Raw genomic sequence first — 17,109 nt, 5'->3', positions numbered from 1 at the left:
TACAACCCAGGCCCTGAGCCTCAGGGGAGAGAGGTGGTGTCCGCCACGGTGCCCCCCACGCACCCACCCACCACAGGCCGCTTCCTGGCTTCCAGCTTCCAGTGCCTCCTGGGAGGAACAGTCCTGGGACATGCAGATACAGGCCCTGCCAGAGCACTGATGAAGACTCAGTGGAAGAAGATAGGCAGGCAACATGAGATTAGGACTCTAGTGGCAGAGATAAGAACTAAGTACTGAGAGAACCCCTGGTTGGCCGGGAGAGGGGGGAGGCACTCACCCTGAGACTCAGAAAGACTTCCTGGAGGAGGTAACATCGCAGCTGCCTCTTGAGGAACACCAAAGAGTGTGCCAGGCAAATAAGAAGGAAGCAGGGTACTTCCAAATTGGGGGTGCAGCCAGGTTATGGAGCTTCCTCTTGAGGCCAGAGGTCTCTTGTGGCCTCTTAAAGTGAGAGCTGCTGTCAACCAGGATTCCAAATTGGGTCCCCTCCCTTCCTTTGATCCCTGCTGCGGACACCCCTCCTAGAAAGGGAAAGCCTGGGTTTTCCTTCATTTTCTAGATGAAGAAACTGACCTTCCACAAAAGAAACCAGTTTTCAAACAAAATAGAAGCTAAGTGAAACACAAAATCATAGTTCTTCTCTTTTGGGGTTGTCTACTGAGGGCATTTGCCATTTATTTCCTATGATGTACCAGCCAGAGACTCATGGGGAGTTGGAGCCCCCTTGCACCTCGTTTTGAAAGCTAGGGAGGTTCACACACAGAGTCCATGGGCTCATTAGCAATCTGGGTCCTGGGTTATCTCCCTGACTCTGAAAATCTCTCGACACCGTCCCCTCACATTCCCACGGGACCCAGACACTCCTAGAACCTCCATTCTCCCTGGAACCAGGTCCCTAAACAAGGAACCATCCTACCTACAAATAGGGTATATGACACCCTGCTCCTTTCATCTGAAAGGTTCACAGAGGCACTGCCCTGTCTTCTGTATTAGGTAGCTGGTGTCTGAAATCCAACCATAGCTTAAAGCAGCACAGCACACAGTCTTAATCTCAAAGGCTCTGTAAGAAGAATTGCAAGGCCTGGTCTGGGCTGAGCTCGAGCGTGTGGTGTCCCTATAACTGCTGTCAGGGTACAGGATGGCAGCACATGCTTACAGGAAGTGTCCTTCTAGATCTGGAATGGGCCAGATCGAGTTTGTTGTGAGGAACATAGAAATCTAAGACCTGCTCTTCTGCTTCAGTCATGGCTGCATTTTATTTATTTTATTTTATTTTATTTATTTATTTTTTTTTTCATGGCTCCATTTTAAATAGTATCTTTGAAAGTGCAGAAATCATGCCCAAATACATTGTTGTCACAACGTAACTTTCCAACAATACAGAAATATACAGACCAACAAAAGCTCCCCTTTGTCCCATTTCTTACCCACCCCTCGGCCCAAGGAGAGCCGTCATAATCTGTATGTCCATCTGGATCTTTTGTGTGCTTTTATAGACCTATATGTATTTCTTTAAACTTACACTTTTTTTCATAAATGGGACCATGTCATAGGTATTCTGTGACTCCCATTTTTGCCTTTAAATTATGAGACTTTGTTGTGGTTTTCTTCTTTTAAAGATTTTATGGGGCAGCCCCGGTGGCGCAGCGGTTTAGCGCCGCCTGCAGCCCGGGGTGTGATCCTGGAGACCCGGGATCGAGTCCCACATCGGGCTCGCTGCATGGAGCCTGCTTCTCCCTCTGCCTGTGTCTCTGCCTCTCTCTCTCTCTCTCTGTGTCTCTATGAATAAATAAATAAATAAAATCTTTAAAAAAAAAATAAAGATTTTATGTATTTATTTGACAGAGAGAGAGCACAAGCAGGGGGAGTGGCAGGGAGAGCATAAAGCAGGATCCCAGGACCCTAGGATCATGACCTGAGCTGAAGGCAGATGCTTAACATACTGAGTCACCCAGGCACCCCTAAACTATGTGACTTTGAAAAAGCAACTTTATCTCTCAGGGCCCCCATATTCTCATCTAAAAAGTGAAATGGCAGCAGGGAGGAAAGGTGAGCCAGCCCAGATGGTCCTACAGGCCCCTTCCAGTTGACTTAACACAGGAGGGAGCCAAGGCCTGGAGAAGCAAAGTGACTTGCCCACAGACAACAAGGAGTTAGTAGTGAGGCCCAATGAAGAGCTGAGCCTCTTCTTTTTCCACGCTCAGTGCTGCTCCCCTGACTTCCAGAGAAACGGAGTCTTGTTCCTTGGGGGACCTAGGGCCTTGCTGTACTTGTTTTGGAAGTTCCCGTAGCCTCTCCCTGTTTCTTCTCTCCTAGCACTAGCCATCCCCTGACCCTGTGGGGTTGCCATAAAATGTGCAAAGGCAACAGGGAGAGAAGAAAAACAGAGGGTCTGCAAAGGGATGAGCGTTGTAAGTTGGAAGGGTCTTCCTGCTCCTTGCTCTCTGGGGAATAGGACATGATGGAAATAATGCCCTTCCACTCCCAGAAAGCCTTGTTGAGAATTCTATGGTGGCACTTATCACCGTATACTATTATTATCCTGGCATGTGTGTGTGTGTGTGTGTGTGTGTGTACCTGTGTGTATCCATGTGCGTGCATATGCACAGGCCATACTATGAGTTCTCTGAGAACAGGTGCTAGTCTTATTCATCTTGGTGGCCCACTGTCCAGTGGTCACTGTTTGTTGACCTACTCTGCAGAAGACAGCAAAATTAACATCTTCAGACTCAAAGTTTATCTTTGGCAGAGAATGATGTGGCTATGAGAAAGCATCTCCATCCAACATCCTGATTTCTGCTGACAACTCATTAATTTGTAATCTATTAATTTATCTACATTTCCTTCACTTTTTCCATTTCAGCCTCTATTCTTTCTAGCATAAAAAAATGAGTCACTCAATTAAATGCAACTCTTTATTCTCACTACTTAGAGCTAATTAGCCTTTCAACACTGGACTGCCCACCGTGGAAAACAGGGATCCTTCTATCTAGACTTAATATGGTGTCCTTAACCTAAAAGGATGCACCAGAAAATTCCTCCTTGCCACTCCTACTCCAGTCTCCTGGCAGGAGACTTAGAAGTTCACCATTAGAAGTTTATTCCTTGGGACACCTGGCTGGCTCAGCAGTTGAGCATCTGCCTTTGGCTCAGGGCACGATCCTGGAGTCCCAGGATCAAGTCCCACATCAGGCTTCCTGCGTGGAACCTGCTTCTCCCTCTACCTATGTCCCTGCCTCTCTCTCTGTGTCTCTCATGAATAAATAATAAAATCTTAAAAAAAATCTCATGAATAAATAAATAAAATCTTAAAAAAAAAAAAAAAGAAGTTTATTCCTTTGGGTCAAGACCCGATTTCTCTACCAATAATTCTTGGGATTATTGGAAAGGATGGTCACCAGTGAAAATGCCAACACACTGGGGAAGGAAGGCCCTCACCCATGATAAGTCTCTCAGTGTTTCCCAAGCCCTTTTTAAGGATACCAGTTGGCTAAGAGCAGTGTGGGGAAGAGGAAACCGAGAGAGTATCTAAAAGAATCCATTCCCACCAACCCCCTTTTGGGATTCTTCCTGGACCTCTGGGAAGAAAAATCTCTCACCAGTAACCTTGAAAGTAGGCCTGGGAGAAGAGCCCCACTCCCAAACATTCTGGGAATCTATGGGGTACACTAGTCCACACCTGGTACTGCCCAATGGAAATCAGTAAAACTTGAAGGAAGCTGGCAAAGAACACAAAGGAAAGAAACCAAGACAATGACCTGCCCATAAAGAATTCATGGATCCGCCTGTGAGTTTCCTTTATCCTCTGGAGGAGATTGGGTAGGCATAATAACTACTTATTGGTAAGTTTTGTCAATCATGGTCCAGCTTAGAAACAAGAAACACTCCAAGTCTTTCAAATGGAAGAAATTTAGCCCAGGGAATTGGTACACGGGTGATGAAGAAGATAAGAAGCCAACGGGGGACAGCAAGACAACCCAGAAAGCTACAAAGCAGGAGGCCAGTCCATTCTATCTCTAGGGCTGGAAAGCCAGCAGGGTCATGTAGCCTTATAGACCCAGAGGCCTCCTGAGCCATTCAAAGGGAAGTCAATAGTGGGGGCTCCCTGAGAGGAGACAGGATTATGAAAGGAAAGAAGGAAGAAGCACAACCAACCACAGGTGATGTCCCATGTCCCACAGCAAAGAGAAAGGGGAGAAAGAACCTAGGTCTTCCTATTGGCTGAACCTACCCAGAAGCTGGAGGAAAAGGGAATCCGGGAAATGTAGTTCCCAATAGTGATCCAGAACACAGCAAACTAGAGAACAGATGTGCAAGCAAACCAGTAGGTGACTGTCAAAGAAGAAGAAGAAAGGAGAAGGAGAAGGAGAAGGAGAAGGAGAAGGAGAAGGAGAAGGAGAAGGAGAAGGAGAAGGAGAAGGAGAAGGAGAAGGAGAAGGAGGGATCCCTGGGTGGCGCAGTGGTTTAGCGCCTGCCTTTGGCCCAGGGCACGATCCTGGAGACCCAGGATCGAATCCCACATCGGGCTCCCGGTGCATGGAGCCTGCTTCTCCCTCTGCCTATGTCTCTGCCTCTCTCTCTCTCTCTCTCTCTCTCTCTCTGTGTGACTATCATAAATAAATAAATAAAATAAATTAAAATAAATTAAAAAAAAAAAAAGAAGGAGAAGGAGAAGGAGAAGAGGCCCAGAGAGGGGATTAAAGTCCACATCTTAAGACTCTTCTTTAGGATCCAGAGAGTCCTTGAAGGTGAACTGACAGCATAAGACTGGCAGCAGGAAGGAGTTCAGCCACCTGGGCTTAAAAAAGACCTGAGATAGTGCTTACCTGTGAAGCAGGAACCTTTTGAAATGCAAGAAGTGTTCTAGGGAGATACGCAAGAACATACAAAAGTGAAAATTCACCAATCTGTGTATATAAGATTAGCATACTTTATGCATTTCATTGTTTGTAAGTTATACCTCAATTAAAAAAAATGGAATTCCTAGCATTTTAATAAAATCCTGCAATATTTTCAAATGAAAATGATACATGCTGGGGTCTCCTTCCAAAGAATTAAAGAAAGATTAGAAGAACAGAGGAGGGCTGTATGGAAGAGAGAAGACTGGCCATGAGCCGAAGCTACAGTTCACGATGTTATTTTCTTCCCTTCTGTATAGGTATATGTTACGTGAAAATTTCCATAATAAAAAGTAAAAAGAGGGGCACCTGGGTGACTCAGGGACTGAGCATCTGCCTTTGGCTCAGGTCGTGATCCCAGGGTTCTGGATCGAGTTCCTCATCAGGCTCTCCTCAGGGAGTGCCCTGTGTCTCTGCCTCTGTCATGAATAAATAAATAAAATCTTTTAAAAATAAAAAATAATAGAAAGAGAAAAGAGGTTCTAGGGACCCTACACACACACATACACCTTCATGCACTGAAGGGCTCAGTGGTGAGTCCAATCCCAGCCCCCAATTCCCTTGACCCAGAAAGAGCAGGAGCCCTGAGTGGTGCATGCGGCTCTGAAATTTCGTCCCTTTCTGGGCAGCCCTGGACCACTCTTATAAACACTGGCCCGCAGACTACAGATCTGAGTACAGTACAGTACAGATCTGTACCAGGGGAGGACAGCAAAAGGCCTAAACTCAGGCAGGCCCTTCACTCTGTTGTGAGCCTCCTCCCCAGACACACTCCTACACTAGGACTTCCCAGCTCCTCCACCAAGAGGCTGTCCAGCTAGTCAGACCAACCAACTCCTGAAAGGATGAGTACAGAAGAGGAGGCAGCATGATTGCCGGAATGAGCTCAGGACCCGGGAATCAGGAACTCTGGAGTCTAGGCTGGTTCCACATACATTGACTATGTGACGTGGACAAGGCATCACCATTTACTCCATAACTATGTACTGGACACTTGGAATGGGCCAGACTGGGCTAAGCACAGGGACCCAGACTTAAGGATTCAGTCCAGGTCATTGCAGAGCTCCCAGCCTGGTGGGGTGGGAGGCAAAAAGCAATAGGTCACAGACTGCATTGGGGGTGGGGGGGGTGGCTGTGTGGCCTGGGGTGGGGGTGCTTCTCGGAGCCCTGGTGGACCTCCAGCACAGATGGGAGCTAGCCAAGAGCACAGAATCTTGAGGACTGGAGAGCCTGGCATAAGGGGACACGGGGGGTGCTGTTCATGGGTCGCAGGGAAATGATGGGAAGAAAGGGGGCAGGGACGAGGCCAAGTCCCCCTGGAATCCTGTTCTCCTCTATGTGGTCCCCTCAGCCTCTGTCTTCTCATCCTTGAGGGGAGGGGGCTGGATAGGAGGGATCTCAGCCTCCTCCAGTTCAGAGGGATTCAGAGGCTCCTGGGTGAGGAAGCTGGGAAGGAGGGCTGTGGCTGCCCAGCTCCCCGCAGCCACCCCTACTGGTCTTTGGGAACTGGGTCTACCCTTCCTCCCTGTCATCTAAGCACTGGGGATCAGGGGCCACTGCCCTCTCTGCAATGTCTTGTAGGTGACTTGTGCCCCCTTATGTGTGTACCAGGATGGGTCAAGGATGGGGAGGGCCGGCTGACTTGTTATTCCTTTGTAGCTTATCTTTAAAAAGCACACAACAGGGCAGGAACCCCCAGGAGTCCAGACGGATGCCAGCTTGGGACTTCTGTTTCCTAGAAGCTGCGTGGCTGACTGGCTGTGGTCCTCTGCGGGTCCCGCACTCTCTGTGTCCGTGGGTCACAGGCCCTTCCACTTTCAGATCTGGCACCCAGCTGGACACAGCTTTGTCCGTCTGTCTCTGTTCCAAGTCAGCTCTGACCTGCTCTCCAGGGCTCATCTGAGCCTTGCCCACTGGCTCCGCTGCCCCCTCCCCACCTAGCCTGGCTCCGTGGTCCTCCCCTCCAGGCCAGACTTCCGAAGAAGGGAGGAGGCCCGGTTCCGGCCCTGCTGCCCTCACGTGCTTTCCCGGCCGCCCCCTCCCGCCCTGCATCGGGGCAGCCAAGCCTGTTCCTCTTCCCCGATTGCGACAGCTGCCTCTGCTCCCAGAGCTCCCTGTCCCCGCCCCGAAGGCCGGCTCGCTCCACTCCCACTTCCTGAGCCTGGCGCTGGAGCCCTGGAGGCCAGGCCAGGCCCGGCCGCTGGGCCCCCAGGGCACGTCAGCCCGAGCCCTGTCCCAGGCCCTGGGCTCAGGAGGTTGCTGCCACCGCTGCCCAGGACTTGCAGGCCTCCCAGCTTCCTCCCAGGCCTCCACCCGTCTGGCCGACTGGCCGACTGGCCGACTGGCCGCCATGCGCCTGCCATGGGCCGCCTCCCCCTGCGGCCTGGCCTGGGGGCCACTCATCGTGGGCCTCTGCGGTCTCCTGGCAGCATCCCAGGCCCGACCGGTAAGGGAGGGGCCCATGCAGGTGGGTGGCGGCCGGCTGGGGAGGGGCAGAGGGGTCTGGGCAGCCCTCCCTCTAGTCCCTCTGCCCTCCCTAGCTGACTCCTGAATAATTCACCCCTGCTCCCCATCTCCCCTCGAAGGAGCTCCCCTACCACACGGAGAACCAAACCTGCCAGGACCGGGAGAAGGAATACTACGAGCCCAAGCATCAGGTCTGCTGCTCCCGCTGCCCCCCAGGTGAGAGGCAAGGGCCAGAGGAAGCCAGGGATGGGAGATGAGTTGCAGGGGACTCCGGCCCACCTCTCTGCCTTGGAGGGAAGGCAGACACCATCTCCCAGGAAAACCAGCTGGCCATCCTTCATGTGCGGTTGTCGAGAGGACAGGGTACCCCAGCAAGCAGCAGAGGCAAGGGGGGACCCTGCTCCCCTGACACTCCAGCTGCCCCACTCACGTTCTAGGCACACATGTCTCAGTGGAATGCAGCCGCAGCCAGGACACAGTGTGTGCCATGTGCCCCGAAAATTCCTACAACGAGCACTGGAACCATCTCTCCATCTGCCAGCTGTGCCGCCCCTGTGACCAGAGTGAGTGGCATTGTGCCTGGGGAGGCTGGGATCTCCTGGCATGCAGCCTCTCCGCTGAGCTCTTCTGTCTCCCCACCAGTGCTGGGCTTTGAGGAGACCGTGCCTTGCACCAGCAGACAGAAAACCCAGTGCCGCTGCCAGCCGGGAATGTTCTGCGTACACTGGGACACTGAGTGTGTACACTGCGAGCCACTCTCTGACTGCCCGCCTGGCACCGAAGCTGAGCTGACAGGTCAGAGGTCACTGTGGCCAGGGGGCAGGGAGGATGCTGGGTCCCCGTGATCCTGAAGGGGGCAGGGCGCATAGTGCTGGGTCTGTGGGGTGCCCCAAGGTAGTTCTCGTTGGTATATAGAGCCCCCCTCTCACCGCCCCCTCCCGTGAAAGGCTCACAGCAGGGGTGTGCAGAGACTTGGAACTGGGAACAGATGCCTCAGGAGCTATTCTATTATTATCTCTCAGCTCTGGGGAGGCCCCTTGGGCAAGAGGGAGACCAGAATGAGGTAGGCGGGCAGGAAGGGGCCCTCCAGTGGGAGCAAAGGAAACTCATGGAGAGACTCCCCTTAGCCACTCACCCTGGCTGGCCCTTGTTTTTCTCTTGCCAGATGAAGTCGGGGTGGCTAACAGTAACTGTGTTCCCTGCAAAGCAGGGCATTTCCAGAATACCTCCTCCCCCAGGGCCCGCTGCCAGCCCCACACAAGGTGAGTGCGCCCCCGCCCCATACCCCTACCACCCCAGAAGTCCCAGATGCTGACCCCCCACCCCACCCCACCCACCCCAGCTATGCTCACCGTCCAAGGGCTCGCCTTGCCACTTCCAGCCCTGTGTGCACCTGAGTCGGGCCTCTCTATCCTCCACAGGTGTGAAGAGCAGGGTCTGGTGGAGGCAGTTCCAGGCACTGCCAAGTCTGACACCAGCTGCAGAAATCCACTAGAGCACTCTGAGACGCCAGGTGAGGGGCCTGGGCCTGAGGAGCACATGGAGGGGGTGGGTGGGAGGACTGTGGGAAGATGCCTTAATTCCTCCCATCTAAGAAAATGGGGAAAAGATGAATCCTTCTCCCTCAGAATTGGGGCAAGCAGAGAAGTTCCCTAAAGAAAACTCGGAGTATCCCTAGGCCAGCTTAATATACACAAATACATATACTCTTTTTAAGTTATGTATTATAACTTGTAAGTTGCATATAATATCATGCCAAGGACCACTCCTACACTGATATGTGATTGTAACTGACATCATTGTCATCATTTTGGACATGCCCTCATCATATAATCTACTTTACTAGACTGAAAATCTCTCCCTCTCTCTCTCCCTTTTTTAAAGATTTTATTTATTTATTCATGAGTGATAGAGAGCCAGAGACATAGGCAGAGGGAGAAGCAGGCTCCCCACGGGGAGCCCGATGTGAGACTCAATCCCCAGACTCAGAATCACGCCCTTAGCTGAAGGCAGACGCTCAACCACTGAGCTACCCAGGTGTCCCTGAAAATCTCTTTATTAGATTACACACTTTCATTATGAGAGAGTTCATCCCACATTTGACTCTTGTTTTGTTTTGTTTTTTTCTTTCTGTGAAGTTACTGGTTTCCTAGCCTAACAGATGATTAAGGGATATTTCTAATGACTGTGAACATTATTCGTTGGGAGAAAGTTTATTACCTTTTTTAAATTACCAAATATTTATAATAATAGCTTTCATGTAGTGAGAGTTAGTGTGTCAGGCACTCTGCCAGCACTTGACAATCACTAACTCATTTAATCTTGCTTAATGACCCTAGAAAGTACAACTGACCCTTGGACAATACTGGCTTTAACTGCGTGGGCCCACTTACATGTGGCTTTTTTTTCAATAAATACAGCACAGTTCTATAAATATATTTTCTCTTATGATTTTCTTAATAACATTTTCTTTGCTCTCACTTTAACACAGTATACAAATACATGACATACAAAATATGTGCTACTCAACCATGTTACTGGTAGGGCTTCTGGCCAACAGTAGACTATTTGTTGTTAAGACTTTTTGGGAATCAATAGTTATACATGGATTTTCAACTGCACACGGGTCAGTGCTCCTAACCCCCATGTTGTTCAAGGGTCAACTGTAGTTCTATTATTATCCTCACTGAGGGGAGGAGGCTCAGCAGAGTTTATGTGACTTGCCCCAGATCACCCACGTGGTAATTGGTATTATGAAGATCTCTTCTCGGTTCTTTCTTATTCCAGACCCCATGCCAGAATGCACGCACACCTCTAGAAAATTAGAAAATTCATGGGGAGCCTGGGTGGCTCAGCTGGTTAATCGTCTGCCTTTGGCTTAGGCTCAGGTCAGGATCCTGGAATCCTGGGATCCAGCCCCAAGCTCAGTGGGGAGCCTGCTTCTCCCTCTGCACACGCCCCCCCGCCCCGCCCCCATGCTCATGCTCTCTCTGTCTCTTGCTGGCACTCGCTCACTCTCTCTCTCTCTCTCATAATAATAAAGATCTTTAAAAGAGAAAAAAAAAGAAAAAAGAAAAAAGAAAACTCAGAGAAACAAAACTAAAAATCATCCACAAGATCATCACTTAGCATTATCCAACTCTTAATATTTTTTAATATATCCTCCAGACATTTTTCTATGTATGTCTACACATCTAATTGTTTTTCCAGAAGTAGAGTCATTTGAATATTTTGTAACTTGATTTTTCATTCAAGTATATCAAATCTTTTTCCATGTCCTTTTGTTACTTTTTAATGATGTATCAAATACAATTGGCACTCTAGAGCTGGAATTTTAGATCATATGTACCTCACCCCTTCATTTTATTTTTGAATAAATTGATGCTCCAAGAGGTAGAATGACTTACATAGTCATCTACTTGGGCCAGGACCCAGACGTCTCTGACCCCAGGTCCAGTTTTTTCCCATGCCTCCCACTCTGCCCTCCCTCAGGCCCCAGATTTAGGTGGATCAGAAAGGACAAGCTCCCAGTATGCACATGTCCAAGTGTTCCTGACTTTGCCTAGGCACACTTAATGGGTGCTGTAGACTCTGCTATGAAAGACAGGAATTAGGGCTTCAGGGTGGCTCCGTGGTTGAGCGTCTGCTTTTGGTTCAGGTCGTGATCCCAAGGGCCCTGGGATGGAGTCCCACATCAGGCTCCCTTCGGGGAGCCTGCTTCTCCCTCTGCCTATGTCTCTGCCTCTCTCTGTGTCTCTTATGAATAAATAAATTAAATCTTTAAAAGAAAGACAGACAGACAGGAATTATCCACTGCTACATACCAGAACCTGAGAACCCCAACTCCCAGCCTCCCTTCCGACTCCCTGCCCCGGAACCTGCCCTGAGCAAGGGGGTGGAGACCTTGCAGTCCCTCCTCTCCCACCCCCATAAACACCCCCACAGAGACAGAGGGGCAATCCCAGCTCCTACAGTGGCCTCTCTCTAAGATGGTCATGTCCACAGAAACATGTCCCTATGCTGAGTCTGCTTACAAACCCAAGGCCCAGCGTTCCTGCCCCGCCACCCACCCCAGCAAACCTCTTCCAGCCCTGGAAAGCCACCTGTGCACACTCCTGTTCTCACCCACAGGCCACCAGAACCACCCCCAAAAAACCTCCATCCATGACAGAGTTTCTGCTGGCTGCCAGGAGGTCCTCCCCAAGTCCAACTTGGCTCCTCTTCTCTGTAACCCAAGGACAGCTTCTCTAACTGCCTTTAGGAACCACAGTGGGTCTAGATGGGAAAAGCTGTGCTCCCCTTTTCTCTGGGTCACCCAGAGAACTAGAAAGCCGGTCCTTAGCTTCCCTCCTGCCTCTGCCCCTCCCACCCCATGTCACCACGGCTCTCTGTCTGCTATCCCCCCAGGAACTGTGATGGTGCTGGCTATCCTGCTGCCACTGGCCTCTTTCCTCTTCCTCACCACGGTCCTGGCCTGCACCTGGAAGAACCACCCCTCTCTCTGCAGGAAGCTGGGTAGGAAGGAGCTGGGTGCCAGCAGGGCAGTGGGCCTGGCCAGCTGGCTGTCCCCACCTGAATGAGGGAGGGAGTTTGGGGTGGGAGGAACAGTCAGCTTCCCCAGTGCCAACCCTTCGGCCCATCCACACCCTGAAGACTCGAGATGCTCGCCCCCAGCACGGACATTCTGTCCACCCTGTCCTTCTTTTGTAGGCTGGAAATAAGGACAATGATAGCTCGTTCCTTCTGGGAACCCAGGTGGGGGGCAAACGCCACAGCAGGGTGTGAAGGGTGAAAGCCCCAGCAGCGGCCCAGGCATACTATACTGGGGGCCTGACCCTCATTTCATTTTCTATTACAGGATCCCTGCTCAAAAGGCGTCCAGAGGTAACGGGGAAGGCTGAGGAGGCATAAGGAGGGGCGGGCAGGCATAAGTGAACAGGGTGGGGTAGGGAGGATAAGAGTGTGCAGGCTTCAGCATCCATTCAACTAATAACTGATTGAGCCTACCATGTGCCAGGCACCATTCTGGGCACCATGGATATAGCAGTGAGTGAAACAAAGTACCTGCCCTCTCAGAGTTATAGGCCAGGGGAGCAAGAATAAAGTTAAATAAATCAGGGGGTGATAGTGGCTAATAAAACACGGTAGGGGGACAGTGGCAAAGGGTGGGGGTATATTTTTCTTAGAGTGGGCAGAGAGGGCCTCTCTGATGAACTAATATTTGAGCAGAGAGCTGAAGAAATAAGGGAGCCAACCATCACAATATCTAGGGGAAAGTGTCGGGAGGAGGGACATCGAGTGCAAAGGCCCTGTGGCAGGGAGCATAAAGTGGAATAGAGGAGAACAGTGAGCTGCCTAAGCATGGAGTGGGGTGTGGGGATTAAAGAAAGATGGGGGTCTGAGGCCCACATCATTGGTTGGTTCTCTGCCTTTCTCCTACAGGGAGAGGAATCAAATACTGCTGACGGAAGCTGGGAGCCTCCTAGGGTCAACCCACATTTCCCGGACCTGGTAAAGCCTCTTCTACCCTTCTCTGGAGACTTGGCCTCAGCCTCAGCCAGACTCCCAGCACCCCCAAGTCTGGAGGAAGAGATGCTACAGCAGCAGAGTCCTCTCAGCCAGGCCAGAGAGCTGGAGCCTGAGCTCCCAGAACAAGGCCAGGTGGCCCACGGTAAGCCTAGGGCAGGTGGCAGGGAGAAGAGGGGGCAGGGAAGGAAAGGTGGGAAGGGAGGGACAGTGGGCAGGAGAAGAATGTGAGCCAGACAGAAATGAGAAGACTAAAAGAGAGTAAGACTAAACACCATCAGCCCCTCTCACTCTGCCTCCCTCCCACAGGTACCAATGGCATTCACGTCACCGGCGGGTCTGTGACTGTGACTGGCAACATCTACATCTACAATGGGCCAGTACTGGGGGGAGCACGAGGCCCTGGAGACCCCCCTGCTTCCCCAGAGCCTCCATACCCCACCCCTGAAGAGGGTGCCCCTGGCCCTCCTGGGCTCTCTACACCCTACCAGGAGGATGGCAAAGCTTGGCACCTGGCTGAAACAGAGACCCTGGGGTGCCATGCCCTCTAACAGGAACAAGGACCCAACTTGACACCCATGCCTCTTAGTGTCTGGGAAAAGCCAGGAGAAGGCAGGTGCGAGAACACCTTACCCCTGAGGCTGCCCTACCCACATGGGATTGACAGAGGGCCTGGGCAGGGCCCCTGAGAGGCAGACCCCAAGGGGCCAGGTCTCAGACGCGTCTCCGAGAGCAGGGCTGGCCACTAGCTGGGCATGTACCTGCTACCAGACTCTTGCCACCATCTGAGCAGGCCTGAGACTTCATTGCAGACCCTTCTGCCCGCTGGGGCTGCGGCAGCTCAGCTTCCAGCACGGACAGGACATATGATGCTAACTGCTGCCCATCATGACACTCTGAACTCTCAGTGTGGCGCAGAAGGATGCCAGCCACGTGGTCACTTGCAAGGACATCAGTGGGACCTCCAGCAGACTCGTGATGTTCATCCCCCAGCTTCAGAGGCCCTTTGAGAGCCCACACTTCACATGGACTGAAGTAGACCCTTGCATGAAGACAGAGTTACGTGGAGGACCACCCCTCCCCTCTCCTCCCAGACAAGAAAAGGAGTCATTAAACACTGGGGATTTGGATACAGTTACTAGGGAGAAGGGAGAGTTTTGGAGGGGAGGAAAACAGCAAGTGTATTTATAAATTGTAACCACATGCAAATAAAGAGGAGATAAGACCTAGATCACTTATTTTCTACGGATTCACATAAAAACACTATTCCAGGGCTGACAAGGTAACAGCCAGTGTTCTAAAGCCTTTGCAATATTAACCTAGGCGATCTTTACCACATCTCCCTGGGATAGAGACTTTTACTATTCTTGTTGAACAAATGGGGAAACTGAGCCACAGAGAGGGCAAGTCACTTGCCCAGTTCAGCTGCCAATGGCAAAGCTGGATTGGCACCCAGTCCGTCAGGCCCCAGAGCCTCTTAGATAAAAACTTCACACACCACACCCTTACAGAACTCTGAACAGGTAAAAACAACAGCAACAACAAAAAGGGCTGGTTTTTTCAAATAATCAGACTTCTTCATGTCCTGTGGGCATTCAGTCGTGGCCAACTCTCACACCGCCAACCACAATGCAAAGTGAAAGCATGCTCTTTCCACAAGGCTGATCAAAGGGAAAGATGTGCACTTTAGACATAAAATATGAGAGATCACACTCACATTCAGACAGTGAAGAGATCCAGGCCGATCTTCAACTAAGAAGGGGCACCTATGATTTTTACTTGTTTATTATTCTTTTTTGTCTTATTTTTTTTTCTCCAGAAAAAGAACTTTAAATCTTCTCAAGCTCTTTGATTAGGATTAGGAAATGTTTGGGCCTCAGAATTTATCAGCCTCGCCGCCTGGTAGAGACAACCTGAACGTGAAGGATTGTGAGGAAAGCCACAGGCAGCCGCCTTCTCCTTCCATAAAAGGCCACCATCTGGGTCTGATGTTAAGAACTCTGTCACTGGGGCTCATCAAGATGGTGTGGCTATAAAACACATGCTGCAGGAGCCGTCCGATCCATCTGAGTGGTTGGGTTATTTAAGGCTGACCATGAGAGTATTAGATCCAAACTCCTTTATTAAGAAGTAAGCCTTGGGTTGTCTGGGTGGCTCAGTCATTTAAGCATCTGCCTTTGCTCAGGTCAGGATCCCAGGGTCCTGGGATGGAGCTGCAGTCCTGCGATTGAGTCGGGGTCCTGAGATCGAGCCCCTCGTCAGTCTCTCTGCTCAGTGGGGCGTCTGCTTTTCCCTCTGCCCCTCCTCCTGTTCATTTTCTCTCTCTCTCAAAAAAAAAAAAAAAATCCTAAAAATATTGCTTTAAAAAAAAGAAGTTATAGTGAACTGTATCTTTAGAGTTAATCCCTCCACTCTTCCAGTATGCCAGACCGAGACCACATGAATCCTTAATCATTGTTCCAATGCATTTAGATAAAAAAAAATTTCTACAATTTTCCGCAAAATAAAAGGAGGAAACCTTTTTTTTTTAAGGAAATGGTGCCAAGGCCCAGTCCCAGGTGACACCTTCACATCTAGGATGATACCAGCCTGTGGTAATTTGTTAGGGCTGCCCTCACAAAGCACTGCAAGCTGGAAGGCTTCAAGAACAGAAAATTATTTTCTCACAGTTCTGGAGGCCAGTAGTCCAAGATCAAGGTGTCAGCAGGTTGGTTTCTTCTGAGGCCTCTCTCCTTGGTTTGCCAATAGCTGTCTTCCCCCTGTGTCTTCAGATGGTCTTATCTCCTATATGTCAGTGTCCTAATCTTTTTTTTTTTTTTTTTTTTTATAAGAGAGGAAGAGAGAGCAGAGGAAGAGGGACAAGCAGACTCTGCACTGAGCACCAGCCCAATGCTGGGCTCCATCTCAGATCATGACCTGAACTGAACCCAAGAGTCAGATGCTAAACCGACTAAGCCACCCAGGCACTCCCTTGATTGTTGTCTTCAAAAGAAACGGGATACCTGAGTGGCTCAGTGGTTTAGCGCCTGCGTTCCACCCAGGGCGTGATCCTGGGGACCCAGGATTGAGTCCCACATCAGACTCCCTGCATGGAGCCTGCTTCTCCCTCTGCCTGTGTGTGTGTCTCTCTCTCTCTTTGTATCTCTCATGAATAAATAAATAAAATCTTGAAAGAAAGAAAGAACCAGATACAAGAGTAGCTGATAATGGGACAATTAAGTCGAATCCAGCTAACCCCCCATATGTTATCTTTGAGAACGCCACTCCTATATCACATGGAGGACAAAGCCAACACTGAGTCCAACCAATGACAGCATAGGTGCAGAGAGGCCAGTAAGGAAGCTAAGAAATGATGCTTGAGCTGTGGCAGCCATCTTGCTATCATGAGAAGGGGCCACAGAGATAAAAAGCCAATCCTCTGAGGATGGAAGAAAAAAGAGAATATGGTTCATGAGACATTCTTTTTTTTGTGTAAATCAGTGTAAGTTTTCTTTTTCTTTTTTAGTTTTAACTTCATTTTCTTTCTTTGGGTGGGTAATTTATTCATATAGCTCAAAATTCAGAAAATATCAAACAGTAAATGGTGAAATGTTTCTCTTCCACTCCTGACACTCAACCACCAAAGTACCCTCCCTGGAAGCAATCAATGTTACTGTTTCTGATGCTTTTCCAGAAGTCATTGACAAATATATACAAATACTACAAATATATATATATATATATATATATATATATATATATATATATCCTCCTTTTTTTCCACAAATGGCAGCACATTCTCTGTATATCCTTCCCCTTGCCTTTTTCATTTATCAAAATACCTTGGCCATAATCAGTATCAAAAAGCTCCCTCCTTAATTTGTGTATCTGAGTCTGTATAGTATCCCATTACATGGCTGCCCCATTTAACTAGATCTCTTTGAGGCTTTTTAATTAATTTCCAGCCTTTACCACTAAAACCAATTCCAGGGGTGACTGGGTGGTTCAGTTGGTTGAGTGTCCAACTCTTGTTTCAGCTCAAGTTATGATCTCAGGATTGTGAGATACAACCTTGAGTTGGGCTCTATGCTCAGCAGAGAGTCTGCTTGAGATTCTCTTTCTCCCTCTTCCTCTGCCCCTCCCCAACTTGCATGCATTCTCTCTCTCAAATAAATAAATAAATAAATAAATAAATAAATAAATAAATCTCTTTTAAAAAAAGGTTCCACAATAATACTAT

General features: G+C 49.6%; 2 protein-coding genes across 3 annotated transcripts in view; one reads left to right on the top strand and one right to left on the bottom strand.

Moving 5' to 3' along the window:
- SCNN1A (sodium channel epithelial 1 subunit alpha) overlaps positions 1 to 7,991 on the bottom strand; it is a 33,536-nt gene extending 25,545 nt beyond the window's left edge. Inside the window, exons 1-3 of the mRNA XM_077871339.1 lie at positions 7,644 to 7,991; positions 5,208 to 5,317; positions 278 to 439 (exon numbers count right to left, since the gene is read on the bottom strand). The gene's annotated coding sequence lies outside the window, so the exon portion shown is untranslated. The remainder of the gene's footprint in view (positions 1 to 277; positions 440 to 5,207; positions 5,318 to 7,643) is intronic.
- Positions 7,004 to 14,119, top strand: LTBR (lymphotoxin beta receptor). Of its 2 annotated transcripts, none has more exons than XM_077871344.1 (10): positions 7,004 to 7,365; positions 7,484 to 7,580; positions 7,802 to 7,927; positions 8,007 to 8,159; positions 8,530 to 8,626; positions 8,786 to 8,877; positions 11,772 to 11,879; positions 12,223 to 12,248; positions 12,807 to 13,035; positions 13,200 to 14,119. In XM_077871344.1, the coding sequence occupies exons 1-10, from the start codon at positions 7,249 to 7,251 to the stop codon at positions 13,439 to 13,441; spliced, it is 1,287 nt and encodes a 428-aa protein (XP_077727470.1). In that variant the 5' UTR covers positions 7,004 to 7,248; the 3' UTR covers positions 13,442 to 14,119. The 2 variants fall into 2 exon arrangements, with proteins under 2 accessions (XP_077727470.1, XP_077727471.1); XM_077871345.1 differs by having other exon boundaries at positions 7,005 to 7,344.
- Positions 14,120 to 17,109: the final 2,990 nt, after the last annotated feature.

This window comes from Canis aureus, chromosome 25, assembly GCF_053574225.1.
Source record: "Canis aureus isolate CA01 chromosome 25, VMU_Caureus_v.1.0, whole genome shotgun sequence".
Lineage (NCBI taxonomy): Eukaryota > Metazoa > Chordata > Mammalia > Carnivora > Canidae > Canis > Canis aureus.
Note: the sequence above shows the minus strand (reverse complement) of the source record. Positions and strands in the feature narration are given on the sequence as shown.